The sequence below is a fragment of the Notolepis coatsorum genome (assembly GCF_963971535.1).
Source record: "Notolepis coatsorum genome assembly, chromosome: 7".
In the NCBI taxonomy this organism is placed as follows: domain Eukaryota; kingdom Metazoa; phylum Chordata; class Actinopteri; order Aulopiformes; family Paralepididae; genus Notolepis; species Notolepis coatsorum.
In genome coordinates, this window is record NC_140171.1 from 66914690 (window position 1) to 66934960 (window position 20271).

Sequence of the window (20271 nt, forward strand, 5' to 3'; positions counted from 1 at the left end):
GCTCAACATTACTTGTGTAAGCAACAGAACATACAAACCTCTACCTTTATGTGGAGACTCAGGCCGAGGTAGAAAAAACCCTTTTTCAACCGAGTGTAGGCTGCAGACCTTGCTTAAGCTCTTAACATGAACGTAACCCTCCTATCAACCCATACTAGTGAAGATTCACACTTTGCAACCCCATCATATGTTTGGTGAAGAAACACACAGTTTGTTAACAAAAAATACAGTCCCCCTTTAGAGGGGACTTTTTATTTCTGAACAAATCATACGGTAAGGCCGGGAAGGGAAAACAGAGGGGACCGCAGGGGAAAAAAGTCACTGGGTCTAGCGGCGCCTGCCGCCTCGAGCCGCTCGGGATTTGCCACCGCGGGGAGCCCCGGAGGGACGGTAAGCAATCGGCGGCTGGTCTCGACGGTCCCTACCGTCACCTCCGGGCATAGATGGGCCGGCTGTAGCGGAGGCGCTCTCTCTCCTCCTGGCCTTCTTCCTCGAAGGACCAGCAGTGGCGGTGGTGGCAGCAGCAGCCACGGCGGAAGACGCTCGACGACGTGGCAGCCGCTGACTCCACCGGCAACATCGGGAGGGGGAAAATGAGGTTGGAGCACGGAGCGTTCCTCCTGCATCTCTCTGCACGTCGAGGTCATCAACTGCAGGGCCTTCCCGAATAGTCCCGCATCGGAGAGGGGTGCCGTCAGAAGTGGAAGCCTCTTCTTCTCCGGCACACGCGCCTGCTCCAGCCAAAGGTGGCGCTGATTCAGAGTTGCCAGGGCGCGCACTTTCCCAGCGGCTATGGCCTGCAGCTGAGTCAGATGCAGGATAGCTCCTGCCGCCTGGGAGAGCTGGTCATGTTGTACATCACTCTGCTCCATGCCGCCCGTCAATATCCCGGACATGAATCTTGCCAGCTGCGCGATGTTAGACGCGGCAGCTAGAGATTGTGTTCCGGAGATAAATGACTGGTCGCTCCAGTATGCCAACCGCCTAGCCGATTTCCCTTGAGGAACCGGCTTCCGTAACGGCTCCCACACCACCTCCGGACAGAGGAGCGCGGCCATCGGCCTATCAAGCCGTGGCACGCCCTCCCTCATACCGTCGACCAAACCCGCCACCCGCGTAACTTGTACGTAGGCGGGGGTGAGGCCTATGATGTGGGACACCACCTGGCCCTGACGAACATAGGCCCCCATTGAGGGGAAAAATTGGTAGACAACGTCCACCCCTCTCACCGGGCGACGCTGCCATAAATGACCTATGAGATCATCAGGGACAGGAACAGGCAGTGGCTGCGGCAGCGGCACGCCGTTTGCGACTGCCGCCACCGCCATGAGCTCGGGAAACAAAGCCTGCAGTTCCCCCTGCAGACTTTCCTCCACCGAGCCCGCATCCCTCACATACAGCAGGCTTCCACTGGTCAAGGAGCCACACTCCGATGTGGCTGATAGCAGGGCATCCCGCCGACGAGTCAGAGGTTCTTCTCCAACGAGGCGCCCCAAGGAGACATCTCACCCCCCTCCAGTGTTACCTGGACGGGTGGGATACCTGTCTCCACCGGGCCTTCAAATAAGAACCCGTCCGCCTCTACCATGTAATCCTCTGTTTCCATCGGGCATGTAGAGACCGACGCATCCTCACTGGGCTCCAGCAACTCACCAAACGCGGGCCGTTCACGTCTGCAAGCCACCATCTTGTGACGGGAGCGAGCCGACGCAAAAAGTTTGCGTCTCAAATCCCCTGGAACCAAAGGAACCGGCCGCCCAACAGCGGACGATTCCTCGGAAACAGAGGAACCAGAGCCAGAACCAGGCCATCGCATAGGCGACGGCACCGGTGCACCAGCTCCTTGGAGAGGCAAACTACCCATCGGACGCCTACCGGGCGTGGCTCTCAACCACGAGAGAGGCAACAGCCCCACTCCAGGACGTACGACGGAGGCGGAAATGGAGAACCGCTGGTGGAGAGTGGCGCTGCGAACACGACTCTCCGGAGTAGACATTATGACTTAGGTTTTTCTATCGAATATATGAGAGAAGAAAAAAATAAGCACAATGTAAACACGTCTCAACTTTCTTCAGCTAACAACCTCGTCAAGTGGGGATCTACCGAAGGCACTTCCTTGTGGTGAAAGTGAAGAAGGAGGCGAGTAGGTGACCACACACCTGCTTATGAAGGTAAGCGGATGGGGGTGTGGTCAGACGAATGTTGGGATGTAAAGGTACATGGTGGAATTTTTTTATTCAGTGCATGTGCACGAAGTGAAGTACAGTGCAACTGGTGCTGAGCGAAGCCATAACGAAACAAAACCAAACAGAAACAAAACAAAGCTTGTCTAATACAAGTCTTTCATGAATTCAATTTAAGTTAATTGAAAAATTTTCAGCAACAAAACATGTTTATTACTGAAGCCTATTGTTACATTGTTTCAAATCTTAACAATAGTATTAAGATATTATTTATTCAAATTAAAATAAAAAAGGAAAAATGACTTGAATTTTCATTATAGGTTTAGGCCTACGGGGTATTCCCCAACAATTGAGTAGTATATCAAAGATAACTCTCTTCCTTCTACTACTGTTACTCTAGTTCTCTATTACTGTTTCATGTTACTTAAATCCTCATCTGATTGATTGATTGATTGATTGAAAACTTTATTAACAGATTGCAGAATGGGTACAGTACAGTACAGCTCAATACATACAATTGTTAAGGGGATGCAGACCAGAGAAAGACTTTCGTCTTGTTTACATCAGGGTCCCCCATTTTCAATTCATCATAACATATATGACATACATGACATACAGATAGACAGTACTGCTACATCTATACATTTATGACATATCAGATTTGCAAATACAGTACTGTTTGTGATACGAAAAGAGTCCAGAAAAGAGAGTATATACATTTGACGTAGAAACTGTACATTGGAGGAGGTTGGGTAGGTGGGGGGGGGGGGGGGGTTGGGTAGGAGGGGTGGGTGGGGGATACTGTACAACTGAACAAGCAAAACTGTACAATGGAATATTGACAAGACCATACTTGGTAATTTACTGTACATTGGGGGGGGGGGTTGTGTTAGGACATTTACAGGTGCCAGTTTCGAATTGCAGTCTCCCGTAGGTGTTTTTTGAGAGTGTTTTTGAAAGTGGGTAGTGATTCACATTCCTTTACAGCTTTGGGTAGGGCGTTCCACATTGATGTTGCATAATTGCGAAACGTGTTTAGTCCCTTGTTTGAGCCGAATCTGGGTTTAACATGATTTGTGGAGCTCCCTCTGGAGCTCAAAGCCTGATCTGTCTGTCGTCTAATACCTTTCCATAGTTTAAAGAAACCCCATATTTTTTCCAGCATATTTTCATTCTTATTAATTTTGTAAGTTACCTTTTCTTTTTTTTATATGTATGTGGGGATGAGTAGGGATGGATATTGGATGTATACTATGGATGGATGGATAGGTTTACCAGTCCAGGATCAGTAACATCTATACTGGTACTCACTCTTTTGTTTATGTGTTTTTGTTTATGGGTGATGGGGGGGGGGGGGGGGGGGGAGTGTCAAGATTTACAATATACGTATGTACATTTGTGTGTGTATGTATGTGTATGTATGAATACATGTATGTGTGACTATGTATATTTTGATTTGATGTTTTTTATTTTCGTGTCTTACATACAGGTGTATGCCCAGCCCATATGGGCTTACAAGACACATAACAATAAGTATATAATAATATACTTGACCAATTACTTGACAAATGACATTGACCAAGATGGCCACAAGAACAAGAAAATACAATAAAACGTAATATAACACAAGCTGTACGCAATGTATATAAACAAAGAAACAAGAGGAATTCAAATACAATTATATAGGATATAGTGTGTTTTGTCTCAAGTGCCATGCTTTCTCCAAAAATCCTGCAAAACTGAAGATGTCCTCCACAAAAAAACAACTCAACATACAACTCTCTAGCCCCTTTTGTGACTGCGGTGCTGGGCTCTACCGCAGTCACTCTCAGGTAGACCGCGACCACTTTCAAAATAAGGTACCAAGCGTGATCGCGGGGCTCGGGCTGGGTCAAAAATATATCATATATGAATTTCAAAGATACCCAGCGTACAATATGGGTTTAACACAGCCTTACAGTGGGGTCTGGAAGCTCGGAGTTGCTAATAAACAGTTTAAAGGGGCTAACAACTCTCAGACTGCCAAAACAAATCCGGATTTACAATTAGAATTTTCTCAAATAAAGCCCTCCTCAAAGCGGTGTACAAAGGGCAATAAAAAACAAAATTATATTCATCCTCCACCACTCCCAGATCACATCACAAGTCCCACAGGAGGCAATGGGTGTCTCACAGAGTGGGGGTTAGGCAGGAAGTAGCAGCATTAGCTGCACTTCATGAATCATGATGGTGAATGCAAAATGGATATTGTAGGAGGTAAAGGATATCAGAAGATGGCGGTAATGCCCCAAATAGTTGGTGGCCGACCGCCGTAAAACCCCAAGAAGAAGAAGAAGAAGAAGAAGAAGAAAAAGAAGAAAAAGAAGAAAAAGAAGAAAAAGAAGAAGAAGAAGAAGAAGAAGAAGAAGAAGAAGAAGAAGAAGAAGAAGAAGAAGAAGAAGAAGAAGAAGAAGAAGAAGAAGAAGAAGAAGAAGAAGAAGAAGAAGAAGAAGAAGAAGAAGAATGTAAAATGGGTTGTACAGTAGGTGGCGGTATGCGCCTTTATGTGGTCGCGACCCGCCATTAACCCCATAGAAGAAGAAGAAGAAGAAGAAGAAGAAGAAGAAGAAGAAGAAGAAGAAGAAGAGTATGATTGTCGACTTAGAGAGTGCCACATTGATTATTTGATAATAGGCCCACTGTGGCGCCTCTTACGTAACGCTTCGGTCCGTTTGAGCCTATTTGCTATATCAATGATGTTAGAGTCGATTGTCTTTCACTCACAGTTGTCCTCCATCATGGAGAAGCTGGTCGTATCCGCTGTGACAGATATAAACAAACTAATGGCTGATTATTGTGCTGTCGTGCGCTTGGAACTATCACGAGAGAAACACGAGAACGACATATTGAGGGATAAATTGAGACTGGCACAAATTAACCCGCAACAAGGCTCGGCGCTTGTTTCTGATTCAAGTGATCCAAATACCCCACTCAAGGAACATCGACAAGCCACTAAAATCGGTAAGCGGCGTGTATACCGAATGTGCGTGATTTCGTCAATCTATGAAACAATTATACTAAGTACGTTACACGTTTTCTGAATTATAGGAAACAACGGAGTAATAAGGCTACAAGCAGACCCGAGACAAAGCTGTGCACAGAGGGGGGGCTCCGGCTGGAACAACGGAGACTCATCGGAGACGCATACTGGAGCAACGGAGGAGCAGGATGAGGTGCGTTTAGCAGAGCTCATCAAACTTTATTGTTATGGTTGGTTAATAAGCCTGCAATAAAATGTATTTTTCTCATTGCACTGTTTACAGGAGGCGGACTGTAAGATTGAATCGGTCACCATTAAACGTGAAAGACTCCATGAAAAAACAGTTCCTACAGGACAACCAGAGATGAAAGGTGTGTGTGTGTGTGTGAGAGAGATTATTTAGCAAATAAAATAATAATTCATAGAATAATTAACTGATTAATGATAACGAATATGATAACCTGCTAATTTCTTATAGGTCATGTGTCAAGAAGGTTACAACACAACTTGTGTCATACATATTACAACATCTATCACTAGTATGTGATAACCTGCTTCTGCCATTACTTCTGCCAGCTCCTGAACAGTCCTCCGCATCTTCTCTGGTATCTCAGCAACAGCATCCACCTGAGCAGAGCACCAGCTTCCAGGCAGAGTGGCAGTTCCACAGTCTGCCCGAGGGGAGCCAAGAGCTGGACGAAGATGCCACACAGCACCAGCTCGACATCACCTCTAGCCTCGACCAGCTTGCTGATGTGGGCTTCTCCATTAAAAGAGAACCAGACAGCCCAAACCTCGACCCCACAACCCTGGATGAGAATATGTCCTCGGAACAAGACTTTGAGCTCCACCAAGGGATGCTGAGCCAGATGTACCCAGACTATGGAGCACTGTCCCTGGATAGCACCTTCTTTGACATCCCTGGGTCTGGATCTTGTACCTTCTCACTCCCATCGAAAACCCAGCACACCTCAACAGCAACAGACGACCAAGACTTGTCGCTACAAAGGCAACGCATCTCGGACTGTGATATATCTGGTCACCATGGCAACCAGACAGGAAGTGGTGGGAACAGTACTTGCAGTAGCAGTAGTAGAACTTCATTCAGGGACACCCGAGTTGGCGATTGTATGAAATACGTTTGTCATAGTTGTGGGAAGGGCTTCCCTTTTCTGAGCACTCTGAAACGCCACCAGCTCACACACACAGGGGAGAGGACTCAGCACTGCGGACAGTGTGGGAAGAGCTTCATCAGAAGGAGCCACCTGCGGCGCCATGAGCTTCTCCACACGGGCCTTCGGCCTTTTGCCTGTCAGTTCTGTGGCCGTCGCTTCTCCCGTAGCTCCCACCTCAATGTACACATGAAAATCCACTGGAAATGACAGGACGGATCACTGCATTTACTAGCAGTTGTGGGGTGGACTGTTGTTGGTCAGTCTGAAAAAGTAAGTGTGTGTGTGTGTGTGTCTTGGGGGGAGAGTATGTCTATTGACCATGTAATGTGTATCACAATATGGTCAATTGAGATATATCAACTAAATCTTTTACTTAATTTACTTTCACTTCAAAGAATTCAGGCGGCAGGTTTTCTTTAAACATTTTAAATACTGAAAAACTTCTGATATAAAAAGGTTATCCAATATAATATCCAACCATTGGTAAATGGCTGCATTTATATAGCACTTTTATCCAAAGCGCTTTACAATTTGTTCCTCACATTTTACCCATTCACTCACACACCGACGGTGAAGGCAAACCATGCAAGGTGCCAACCTGCTCATTGGGAGCAGTTAGGGGTTAAGTGTCTTGCTCAAGGACACTTCTACACACTGCCCGGGAGGAGCGGGAATCGAACCAGGAACCTCCGGATAACCAGAAGATTGCTCTACCTACCGAGCCACTGTCACCCCCTATTGACAGCTAAATGAGAATACATTTTCCATTCCAATGTTCCTGGTATGATGCATGTTAAAATGATCATATAAAATGTTTTTTTTTGTACGAGTGGGTATGTTAAAGATGCTAAAGAAACACTTTGGCACAATCCTGAAGAATGAACAGGCAAAGCAGATCTCATTCAAAATGGGCCGATGTCGAACCTCCGGTTTATGAGCGATAGTGTCCTTGTGCCAAGCCAGACGACACACATGAAAACACGCCGAATATTAGCAGACTTAATTAAAAAATGTCTCCCATTAATGTGTTTTTGTCAATGTCAATAAAAACATGCACAGCATTGACATTTCAACACACGTCTTCAGTGTGCAACCTCTGCATTCACAACAATAAACATGGAGCTGAAGTAAACCTGAATGTTTTTGGTGTAGACCTTTGTTTGGTTTTTACTACAATGAGTTCTAATTGTTGTATGCACCAGTGGTTTCCTAACAGAGTGAGCACAATGGACCTCATGCACCAACATTCTCGTAAGTTTCCTCCTAAAATAACCTCGTAGGAAGTTCGTAAGAGAAAACCTACGATAGTCCCCCCTGGATTCATCAACGCATGGAGAGGTGCTCTTAAGTTGCCAAAATTATCGCAGCCGAACTCGTTGAATGAAGTACATGTTGGCGTGACATCTTATTTAGTAGTGTCAATACGGGAACAAGGCCACCCAAAAAAAGCCGCATGGGATGAGATAACGGGTGCGTTTAATGTGGTGTCAGGAGAGGAGCGCACAGCGGCTGAAGTGAAAGAAAACGTAATGGTGCGCACGTGCCCAAGGTGGACAGTACCTGGACGTGTGGTGGCACAGGGTTTGAGCATCTGGTCCGGCTCCTCAGTGCATGATCAGCGATATCTTCCAGCAGGAGTATATATGCCATATTGCGTATGTGTGTGTGTGTGTGCGCTGAGCGCAGCTGGCCAGGAGCTCGCAGCTCCGTGTGCATCCTCACCAAGCCGCCTGCACTGGTGCATAGTTGCTAATAAACTATAGATTTATTATATATTATTAAATATATAGCCTACATGAAAGGAATGGGGTGTGCTGAGAGCAGAATGTAGATTGCACTATAGCTATATCTGCACGATTGAGTTTAGTTCTTATTTATTTATTCACTCTAATTTGCAGTGTTTGTGTAGTGACTTTATTTATTTTTGGACATCACGATGCCTTGGTATGACTATAAATGTAAAACATAATTATTAATGATACAAATATTGTCGTATTTATTATCATAATTATTTTATTCAGAGGATGTCTGTAGAATCAACGTGAACACAATCACCAAGGATTTCTCCCAAATGAAGCCCTTAAGAACACAGGCGCACAACAGTCTGTCCGACTTACGACTGCCTTTCTGCACTCGTAAATCCTGCTCTTAGCTACGAGCGAATCCCAAACTTTTACTCCAACCTCATCAATAAAAACACTGGCAACTCTAAGCAGCTCTTTTCCACCATAAACCACCTACTGAAGCCACAATCATCTTCATCCACTGAAGCTACAGAAGAGCGATGTAATAACTTTATAGATTTTTTCAGATCTAAAGTAAACATCCGCTCTCTGATGCCCAGCTCTTCCTCTCTGTTTTCCCCTGCCTCTAACCCTTCGCCTGAGAACTTACCATCTCTCCCATGTTTCGCTGAGGTTCAGCAGAGCCACATCGAAATAACTTGGAGGAATGAAACCATCCACCTGCACCCTGGATCCCATTCCAACTGCGCTGCTCAAGTCATACATCCCCATTCAGTCCAATCATCACCCAGGCTGTTAACCTCTCCCTTCAAACTGTCCATATCCCATCTGCCCTCAAAATTGCCATCATCCGCCCCCTCCTCAAGAAGCCCACCCTGGACCCGGAGGTTCTTGCCAACTACAGGCCAATTTCAAACCTTGCCTTCTTGGCCAAGGTATTGGAAAAGGTAGTTGCCTCCCAGCTTCAGGACCACCTCAAATATAACACCCTCCAGTAAAAGTTCCAGTCAGGCTTTCGCTCATCCCATAGCATGGAAACAGCTCTGCTCAGGGTGATGAATGACCTGCTAATGACAGCTGACGCAGGATCACCATCACTACTCATCCTCCTCGACCTGACTGCAGCATTTGACACTGGACCACACCTCCACAACACAAAGAGGTAGGACTGGAAGCACTGCATCCAAAGTGTTGCCTAGTTAATGGTATTCTGGCTAAATGGATGAGTTTTCTTCTTGAAATGCTCTCCTGAACAGTTATGAATCGATACAAGTTTCAAGTTCAAGTTTCAAGTTGTCATACAAAAATACAGAATACTTTTATATGAAATGCTTTTTTCTGTTTTGCTCCTGAGAGCTAGATGAAAATAGATAAGTATAAAATAGAAAGTCAAAAGTACGTAAACAAAAGTGTTCAATATACATATATACATTTACATTTAGTCATTTAGCTGACGCTTTTATCCAAAGCGACTTACAAGTTCTGTACGACAAGCCATCAGGAAGGGCACAATTCTATCAGCTGAGCAACAATGTTCATCAAAGTGTTGAGTGCTACAGTGTAGGTTAGTTTATTAGGACAAGTGCATGACAGTATGGTTAGTTAGGGTTAGATATTTTTTTTCTTTTTAAAATTCAGATAATGGTTGAAGTGCGTCTTTAGTCGACGGCGAAAGATTGGACGTGTTTCGGCTGTCCTAACTGGGGTGGGTAGTTCATTCCACCATTGTGGGGCAAGGACTGAGAATAGGCGACTTCTCTTTGATGACCCTCCCGGAGCTTGGATAGGAGTAGGTCTGAGGCGGCCAGAAGATGCAGAGCGTAGGGGTCTTGAGGGTGTGTAGTTAGAGACCATTGACTGGCAGAGTAGAAAAAAAGTAACTGAGTTACAATACAATATACAGTACAATGCAGAAATGGGATGAGGTATGAGTTGTAGTGCAAATCTCTTTACCAATAAATATAAAGTGTGGTGAAGTGGGTGCTACAGTGAGTTGTTTATTTAAAGTGAGTGTGTACGTGTGGATGTGTGTGCTGTGAGTGTATTTGATGGTTTGTTACACCATATAAACTCTGACTCCATTGCCTACACCCTGAACTATGTTGCCTATACTCAATTTATACCTACCAACCGCTTTCACTGTCTACCATATACTCTGTATGATAGCATGTACAACAGTGCTGAATATACCATATATACCTATCCTCACCTGTCTGTACTTACCTGCACTTAGTCCCTTGCTATCTATATCTGTACATATCTTACTCTTACTAGTTACGCTGCTGGCCAGTAGTAGTCATACTGTCTCTATTTATATAATACAACTCTGTATACTTATTAGCACTACACTCAGTAGTACTAATTTGTATATTTTGTACCCAGTTTAACCACCTACATTGTATATTGCTGTTGCACTTTACTGCCACATTTGCACTCTGGTTGGATGCCAAACTTCTTTTCGTTGTACTGTACTTCTGCTGTATGATGACAATACATTTAAATTTAATCTAATTTATTATGGTATATAACACTTGTATATAACACACAAATCTTTCTCAGATTTATGATGAGAGATTGAAATTCCCAAACAGGATTTGTATAAATACCTACAAATTTGTCACTTAATTTCTACTCTGGAAGGGGCAGGACGACTATCTCTAGGTCAAGTATAGAAGAGATTCTGGAAAGCTCCACATCATTGAAAGGGATCTCTTTTGATTTATAGTTCTATGTCGTTATGGCTTGCTCAGCACCTGTCTGCATATATCTCGCTTTAGCGTATATACACTGAATAAAAAATTCCACCATGTACCTTTACATGCCAGCATTCATCTGGCCACACCCCCATCCGCTTACCTACATAAGCAGGGGTGGGGCCACACACTCATCTCCTTTGCAAATTTCATCACAAGCTAAGTGCTGCTCACATGCCCACTTGACGTGGAGAAAAATATTTAGTCTGAGGAAAGGAAGAACAAGGAGATACGTTGACATCATATCTTTATTTTCTCTCTCACTATTTTCGAGAAAATACGGCGATATTGTCTTCGTTACTGGAGTGTCTGGATCATTCCGACCTTCAACGTTTTTTTCGTATTAGGAGCTCACGCCGCTGACATGCTTCCCAACTACAATCCTCCTTGCTGCGGCTGGATGGGGTTACCCTCCAGCAACACAGCTGGACTGTAGGACGCACCGACTATTGTGAGAAGCGGTTGTTTCCAGGTTGGGTACGTACTGTTTTGCTTACGAGCTCTGGTTGTTGTTGATGCTGTGGGGGTTAGCTAACAATTTATGAAACGCAGACTCCAGACTAGGGTCCTCTGCTTGGCTTAAACGGCGGTCGGGGGATCTTGGTCTGACGCCCATGATGGCTAATCTAGTGGGCCGCGCTAGGTCCTGGTGATCCCAGGATTCTAGAGCGGATGCTTCTCTGTCCCGTGCAGGCCCCATCTTTCATATACAAATGAAAGTATACCCTAACGAGGAAATGTGGGCATATGATCTTATTTATCGGAAGTTCCATGCTCAAAGGGCCCGTGTATGTCTGGACCACCGTTGACAACTGTGTTCTGACATTTCTTTTTATTTTCCCTGTTAGGGGAGGGATTGGGACAGTGGCCTGTCTGAAGTGTGGCTTGTTATGTCATTGTATACAGTTCAGGTGATAGCTGCTTAGCTTGCGTGCTAGTTTGTGGACTACTGTGTTAGCCAGTCAGCTGTTAGCTGCGCAGCTGTTAGCTGCGGCGTTAGCTCGCTGTGTTTACCAGGCTGGTATACGTTAGCTTGTTGCTATCAGCCGAACGGCTGTTAGCTTAATGCTACACTGTTGAACGTTTTCTGTGACTATAACATGCCTTAAACACTCTGACTACGACGTCATCTTTGACAGAGGATGTTAGTCGAACCTACCGGGAGCCCGGCCGACGAGGACTGCGTCAACATGGAGAACCGTAGCGGCTGGGTGGCGCAGCGACGCTGCCCTCGTCGTCAACACAGGAATGCTATGTTTAAACGTCGGTGCCCCGTTAGCCAGATTGCAGTTCGCTTGGCCTGCGCTCACGGTAGGAAGGTCCCGACCGGACCTTAAACACTTCTTCTTCCTTCCCTTCTAAATGTTTTGTAATAACGATGTTTTCCAAAACGGGTGTTGCTGCAATACATTTAGGATACGACGCGTGTTGTGTATGAATTGTCTTGTCACTGGTATAGCTTCTCTCTCCATACAAATCGGGTTGTTGTTTTACATGTGTAAACATGATCTGGTTAGTTGTGTTGAGAACATCATGTGTGTTCAGGTACCGTGAACTCACAACTAAGGGGGTTAATTAACCTATAAAGCTATGCTTAGTGACATATGAGTGAAGAATGAATTCTTTTCTCAGCCTGTAATGACAATGAACAGTGCGTTCACATATTAACAGGGTTACCTGTTCAACTGGGCCGTATCAAGGGTAAGGTAGGAGGGGTGATCCCCCCGGTTCCCTGGGGCTTCCCCACCCTCCTCTGACATGTTGTTTACAATATATTGTGTCACTGTGTTTGTGGGGATACGATGTAACCCTTAGCTTAGTTGCTGGGGTTGTGCTAACCGCTTGAGAAACTATATTTTCCTAAAGAAAAGATTGTTTGGTCGCTTTTCGTGTGTGCTTAGCAAGGCCTGTGGCCGATACTAATCGAGGATTCTGTATTCTCTCATTATGAAAAACGGCGTTCCTCTGTAGCAAGAGTGTACTTGCCATTTTTTGTTGTGATAACGGGTTGTGTGTGTCTTGTGATCTACAACTGGGTTAGGTTGGCCACAGAAGCACATGTGTAAGTCTGGTACCGGGGCTCTTAAAGGGGCCCTCTCTATTCTGTGTTTTTTCCTTAGTAAAAATCAGATAGCAGGTTAGCACATGAGCTGTGTGAAGCTGTTAGACACTTCATGTAGCTGACTATGACTGTGTCATGCTCTTTTTTGTCATTACATCGTATCATGGGTGTGGGGTCGTAAAGGGGTGAACTGGTAATCCTTTCCTCCCCTTTTTGATTGGTCAGGGGTTAAAACCTCCTGTCCTTCAAGGTTCCTGTCACGTTGCTGTTCGGCACGTTACAGGGTAAGAGGGGGGGGGGGGTGGGAGTTTCCTGGTCCCACGCCCTGGAAGATTGGGCGTGTGCACCGCAGAAATTCCCCCACCATAGAGTACGTCACTGTGCGCGTCTCTGTTGGTAAGACTTCCCTGAGTTGTTCAGGTCCATGTGATGGATCTGTTTCAGGGAGTTGTCAGAGCTCCTCCTCACGAAGCTCCTCCTCGGGCCTTCTGTGAGTTAGGACTCTCCTTCCCTGTGAGGGAGCCTCCTCAGAGTTCAGAGCCTCCTCCTCAGATTGTCAAGGTGAGTAGAACTTCAAAAAGGGGTTCTGCTCTATTGTGTGTGTATTCGATTCAATTCGATTATTGAGTGTGTATTGGTTCAGTGCCTCCTCCTCGGAGAGCCCTACCCCAAATTTTACATAGCTCAATGTTGCAATATATTCTTTTCAATCTATACAGCTCGCGTGGGAAGTCTCTCTGGGGATTTCCGTCTCCTCCCTATGGGAGGGTGGTGGGATGTAAAAATGTAAAAAAAATTTACCCTCAGCTGCGTCACAAGGGATTCATGTCAGTCTGTGTTCTTTCTTTTTTGAATAAAAAGAGGAAGGTACATGAAGCACGACGGCTCCGTGTCGTTCTCCCAGGCGACTTGGAGGAACAATGTTTGGTGAGTTGCTAGACTATCCATTGATGTGTTTGGGTCTCGACGCATACATAGTGCTGGCTCGGTGTGTTTCTGTTAAGGAATCACACAGGGGCTAAGTGCGCCTTGGTTGCTTGTTAAAACAGCGTTTTTATAGGGCAACTGGGATGGAGTTTTGTCTCTTCCGAGCGCCAGTTTACTAGGTTGTCTCGATGAATTCTCGTTCATATCTGGGGGATGTTAACGGAATAGATCTGAACATAGGTAGAGGGGTCTCACGCCCTTGGGGTGGGCCACTGAGCACGGTCCAAATGGGACCGTCTGGGTGACGCCCTCTTTTCATGTTTTAGATCGACACGCATACCTACCCCCTCTTCTGGAGTGGGCATGTCGGCGTGGTTAGGACACGGGACTGGTCTGGTCACGCTGGTCCAGGTCAGTTAACCCGTTGTCCACCGGGGATGCAGATCTGCTGTTCTGGTACCCTGAGGGACTTGTGCTTTTTTCGGGGGGAAAAATGCCGGGTCGGTCCGGGTGTCACAGGGTTAGGCGCTATGGAGACCCTTTGTTGGGTACATATTGTACTCTGCACTATCGTAATGGCTTACGGCCATGCCAACCTGTACACGCCCGATCTCGGACGCTACGCAGGTTCGGTCCTGGTTAGTACTTGGTTGGGAGACCGCCTGGGAATACCAAGTGCGGTGTGCTTAGGGCTGGTTCTCCATTCTTTTCGCTCCTCTCTCACGCGTGGCGAAGAGGGGGCTGTTGGGGTGGTCTTGGACCTCCTCTGGTAACCCTGTGCTTCCCGTGCCGCCGGGCCCGGTCCGAAGTAAAGTTTTGTTGATACCGTAGGCCTGGGATAACCCTTTTTTGAAAACTGAAACACTTGTACTGCGGTATAGCCAGTGTATGCCCGCAGGTGTGTTTGAGTTTTTTTCTTGAGGGGTTATAGGAACAACCACCGTCGGTACCAAGAGGGTAGTTGATTCCCTGGTGTGTTGGAGCAGTGTCAACTCCCGGGTTACCCGGTTGAGTGTGCCCCTGCACGTTCATGACGTCTGCCAATCATGTCAGCCTTCTCTGCCTCGACCCCTCTGGGTGGTTTTTTTTTAATGGAGGCTTTGTCATGCAACAACGCCAGCATACGCCCCTTCCGCCGGGGGGGCTGTTTTCAGCTGACTCCTTTGGCGCCTGTCTCGTCCGCAGTGCTCCAGGTTCAGGTTACAGCCTGTTGCCTGGTTTCCCCGGTGCGCTGCCTGCTTCCGTTGGTTAACCTTCTTTGTGTGCTTACGGCCATGCTGACTGCCTGTTCTGCAGGGTCAGTGTGCCAGGCGGTGTGCTATTGGGGGGAAAGGGCCCGCTCTTGGGAGGGCCTTATCCGAATACGCTGGCGATGTGGGGGGCGGTGTCACTAAGTGACCACCTGGTGGGGTCTTGATGCCTGGCGTCATTGACCTCTCCGGGCCCCCATTTTCCAGGGGATCCAGTCCCTTCAGTGGGTCTGGGTCTTCCTTCGCGCTCCGCTGCTACGGCCTTGCCACAGGGTTGGGTTTGCTCTTGACCCCGTGATTTCTGGGGGCAGTAACGAGGTTGTTCCTTCCGTTCGTTCCCGGGTGGCATGCGGGTTGTGCGTGTGTGTAGTCGTGGGGTCAAGCCACGGTCTGCTCACCCTGTGCATTGAGTTGCTTGAGTGCCTCTTCGCACGGTCAGATCCGTCGCCCTCCTGTGAACCTCCAATAGGGGGGGGTATCCTCCATTAGGGAGGGTCGGGGGGGCTCGGTCCTCCCCGGTCTGATGGTTGTGGGGGGCCTCAGCGGGGTACATTCGTCGGGCTATGGCTCCGCTCAGCCCGTTATGCAGACAGGTGCTGAGCAAGCCATAACGACATAGAACGAAGGGTTATGTATATAACCCAGTTCTATGAGTTCTACGCTGCGGCCCTTGATTTTTCATTGTGGTGAAATTTGTTGGGAAGGAGATGAGTGTGTGGCCCCACCCCTGCTTATGTAGGTAAGCGGATGGGGGTGTGGCCAGATGAATGCTGGCATGTAAAGGTACATGGTGGAATTTTTTATTCAGTGTATATACGCTGAAGCGAGATATATGCAGACAGGTGCTGAGCGCACCATAACTCATAGAACTGGGTTATATACAACCCTTCGTTCTTCCTTGACCCCACTTCAGAATGTATGGCAAGAAGATCTGGGATGTGATTTTAGTGATGACCAGAGGACAGTATGTGTCTCTTTACTTCATTGTCTTGTAATAAAATAATTTAACAGACTTATAGATGTATGTATTACCCCGTTTAGGTAAGATATCATCGTCTAGATGTCATTGTTGTAAAATATGTACAGGGTCACTTATCCATGTTTTCTGGGAATGTAGAAAATGAGAAAATGAGAAAACCTGGCTGCCAAGGTTTGGGAAATTCCATTGGACATATTACACCAATATGGTACAGAACTGGACAGGACACTAAACCCCATATCTGTTAAGATAACCATGTCATATATAGCGAAGAAATGCATCTTGCTTAACTGGAACCAGCAAAGACCTCTCAACACTGAATTTGTTCAAACAAATTCTGATCGAAACATTACAACTGGAACACTTATATTTTTAAGAGAATAAGGGGGATATCTTTCCGAGAACCTCTTATGGACCTCTAACCATCTGCCCAGCCCGGTTAGATGCGTCTTGATTCTATGTAGAAGAGATTATGTACTGTGACCATAGTTTAAAAATAATAAAGAAAACATTTATTCCCAATAATTGTGTATTTTATCACTATTATTATTTTTGTAACATTTTCTTCCTTGAGTTTTATTTTCTCTGTACTCTCCATTGATTGTTTGTTAAAATATGAAAATAAACAATTGGAAAAAGTTTGTTGAATAGACTTTATTTATTTTTTGTAAAAGTATATGTAAAGAAAAAGATTTAGTATACATTTAGGATAGTGTTGCATGCAGAAAATAAAACGATATTCTACAGCTTTTTGAGAGCAAAGTATATGACCATCAAAGACAACACATGACATTATGTTGAGTGTTTTAGTTCTGTTCCGTTAGGGGCTCTGCTTGGCATCACTACTGCACTCCCTCGCGTACGTGCACGCGTACTGAATAAAATTCCACAAATATACCTTTAATACCAGTATTAGTCTGACCACACCCCTCATCAGCTTACCTTCATAAGCAGGTGTGTGGTCACCTGCTCTCCTCCTTCTCGCTTTCACCACAAGGAAGTGCCTCGGTAGTACCCCACTTGACGTGTTGTTAGTTGAAAAGAGTTGTGACTGGTTTACATTGTGCTTAATCTTTTCTTCTCTCACATCTGTTGTACAAGAAAAGGTTGGGTCATAATGTATTCCGCGGAGAGTAGACCCGCTAGACCTACTCTTCACCACCGGTTCTCCATTCCCGCCTCCGTCGTGCGCCTCGGTGCTGGGCTGTTGCCACTCTCGTGGTTGCCGACCCAGCCCGGGAGACTGCCGGTGGATAATTTTCCTCACCGAAGAGCCGAGGGTTCGGTGCCGTCGCTCCGGCGATGGCCTGATCTCGACTCTGGTTCCTCTGGTTCTGGGGAATCGCCCGTTGATGAACGGGGGATTGTTTTGGAGCCGGAGGATTTGCGACGCAAACTTTTCGCGTCTGCTCGCTCGCGTCGCAAGATGGTGGCGTGCAGACGCGAACGGCCTGGGTTTGGGGAGCTGCTGGAGACCAGCGAAGATGCGTCCGGCTCGGGATTTCCGATGGAGACTGAGGACTTCATGGACGAGGCGGACGGATTTTTGTATGAGGGCCCCGTGGAGGAGAGCATCCCTCCTCAGGAGACCCCGGAGGGGGGGGAAATGGCTCCATGGGGCGCCCTGTTCGAGGATGTCGAGGAACCACCTTGGCCTCATCGGCAGGATGCCCTACTGTCGGCCGCATCGGATTGTGGCTCCTTGACCAGTCGCAGCCTGCTGTATGTGAGGGATGCGGGGTCGGTGGAGGAAGGTTCGCAGGGGGAACTGCGGGCCTTGTTTCCCGAGCTCATGGCGGTAGCTGCCGCCGCAAACGGTGTGCCGCTGCCGCTGCCATTGCCTGCACCTGTCCCTGATGACCTCATAGGCCATCTCTGGCAGCGTTCCCCAGTGAGAGGGGTGGACGTTGTCTACCCATTTTTCCCATCGATGGGGGCCTATGTTCGTCGGGGTCAGGCGATGTCCAACATCATGGGACTAACTCCCGCCTACGTACCAGTTACGCGGGTGTCGGGGTTAGTCAAAGGTATGGGGGAGGGCGTGCCTCGGCTTGACAGTCCGATGGCCGCGCTCCTCTGTCCGGATATGGTGTGGGAACCCCTATGCAAGCCGGTCCTCCAGGGGAAATCGGCTAGGCGATTGGCTTATTGGGGTGACCAGTCATTCATCGCTGGTACACAATCGCTGGCTGCGGCGTCTAACATCGCCCACCTGGCTAGATTTGTATCGGGGATAATGACGGGCGGCACGGATCTGAACGAGGTGAAATGCGATCAGATCACCCAGGCTGCGGGAGCTGTCCTGCACCTTTCCCAGGTGCTGGCCATAGCCATGGGGAAAGTGCGCGCCCTGGCCACCCTGGGCCAGCGTCACCTTTGGCTGGAGCAGGCCCGTGTGCCAGAGAAGAAGAGAGCTCCTCTTCTGACGGCCGCCCTCTCCGACGCTGGCCTGTTCGGGAAGGCCCTGCAGTTGATGACCTCAACATGCAGAGAGATGGCAGAGGAGAGATCCATCCTCCAACCCCATTTTCCGCCTCCCGTCCTTGCCGGTGGAGGCAGAAGGCTTCCGCGACGTCGAGCTGTCTCCGTCGCCGCTACCACTGCCTCCGCCGCCGCTGCTGGCCCTGCCAAGAGGGCCAGGGGACGAAACGGCGCTTCTGCCACCGCCGGCCCATCCCAGACCGGAGGAGACGGTAGGGAACGTCGTGTCCAGCAGACTGTAACCTACCGTCCCTCCGGGGCTCCCCGGGGTGGCAAGACTCGAGCGGCGCGAGGTGGCAGACGCCGTTAGGAGTGACTTTTTCCCCTCTGTGTCCCCTCTCCTACACCCTTCCCGGCCCCTCTATGATTTTGTGCCTTAACATTATTTAGTTATTTAATAAAAAGAGTTCCCCGACATAAGGGGGACTGTGTTTTGGCCGAACAAACTGTGTGTTTCTTCGAACAAATCATATGGTGGGGTTGTGTATATATGAATCTGCCCTGTTTTACGTTGTGGGGTGAGTTGTGTTGTGTTACGAGGTTAAGCAAGGTCTGCAACGTACACTCGGTAATAGGTTCTATTTAGCTTGATGCTCCACATGCAGTTAGAACTGGTGTTATTCCATTGCTTTAACTAAGTATATGTGTTTTCACAATGCTGTGTTGTTTAGTTGCAGTAATACTCGTACGCACACTTTTCACGGCCTAGCCGTTTACTCTCGTTCAGCGTTTTTTCCTATGTATGACATAGGCAACGGGTATAGGATTCACGCACAGGCGACTTGTGTTTTGTTGTAAAACCTTTTACATTTCTTGTAGGTAGCAGGCATTGTATTAGCTTCGCTATGCTTTGCTTTCTACCGGAGGTTTTTCAAGATGGCTACGGTTGTTTTTCTGTGTGTAGGGATAAAGGGTGTGTTTTCGGGAGGGGGTGTCGAATAAACCCCTCCTTTCCCACTTGATTGGTTTAGGGGATTTTTTATCTTTTCTGCTGAGCCAGTCAGGGCCAAGCCAGTGCTTGACAGGGGGGGGGGGAGGGGTATTCTACCGACTCCTGTTACATGACAGGATCCGGTAGGTTTTTCCCCGCCCGTTGTAGCGTTGTTGCTATGGCGACGCCTTCCATGAGCTGGTGTCTTAAAGGTGTCGAGGTTGGGCGCAGGGCTCACAGGCCTGCTGCGCCCGGTTTATGTGTCAAACTTGAGTCTATTGGTCACGTGTCTCACAGTTTACATATCTTTTTTCTTGACCATAGTCTCATGTGGGAAGGTGTTTCTGGGAGTGTCTGGTCTTACACTCTGATTAAAAGGAGTGACTGGATTAAAATCATGTGAAAAACAGGGTTTTTACTCCCAGCTGTGCAGTTGGGTCATACGGGTGATGCCTTTTCTTTATTTTTATAAAGAGTTGAATGTGTCTTGATGGATTGGAAATGAGGGTCCCTGATGGAAACAAGACTAACGTCTTTCTCAGGTCTGCCTCCCCTTATCCTATTGTGTGTATTGCCGTACTGGGTTGTACCCTTTTCTGCAGTCTCTTGGGTAAATTTTTTCATTCATTCATTCATGGAGTTGATTGCATCTCGCCCCTCTTGTCGTTTCCCTGGGCGTCTTGGGGATTCAATATGGTGGTCTAAACGGCCTATTGTTGATGTGGGTATGTCCGAACGCACACATAGTGCTAGCTCAGGATGTGCT

General features: G+C 47.3%; 1 protein-coding gene across 1 annotated transcript; it reads left to right on the plus strand.

Annotated features, from left to right (window-relative positions):
* The first annotated feature begins 4786 nt into the window (after nt 1-4786).
* Nucleotides 4787-7493, plus strand: LOC311232092 (uncharacterized protein). Its single transcript, XM_084318781.1, has 4 exons — nt 4787-5183; nt 5271-5395; nt 5486-5573; nt 5779-7493. Exons 1-4 carry the CDS (start codon nt 4916-4918, stop codon nt 6582-6584), a joined length of 1287 nt encoding a protein of 428 aa, XP_084174907.1. The 5' UTR covers nt 4787-4915; the 3' UTR covers nt 6585-7493.
* The last annotated feature ends 12778 nt before the right edge of the window (nt 7494-20271 follow it).

Bases quoted from the DNA above. Each gene is read 5' to 3' on its own strand.
- LOC311232092 (XM_084318781.1), top strand. From the start codon at position 4,916: ATGATGTTAGAGTCGATTGTCTTTCACTCACAGTTGTCCTCCATCATG. The intron at 5,184-5,270 runs GTAAGCGGCGTG...TCTGAATTATAG, and splicing joins TCGACAAGCCACTAAAATCG to GAAACAACGGAGTAATAAGG. The intron at 5,574-5,778 runs GTGTGTGTGTGT...TACTTCTGCCAG, and splicing joins AGGACAACCAGAGATGAAAG to CTCCTGAACAGTCCTCCGCA.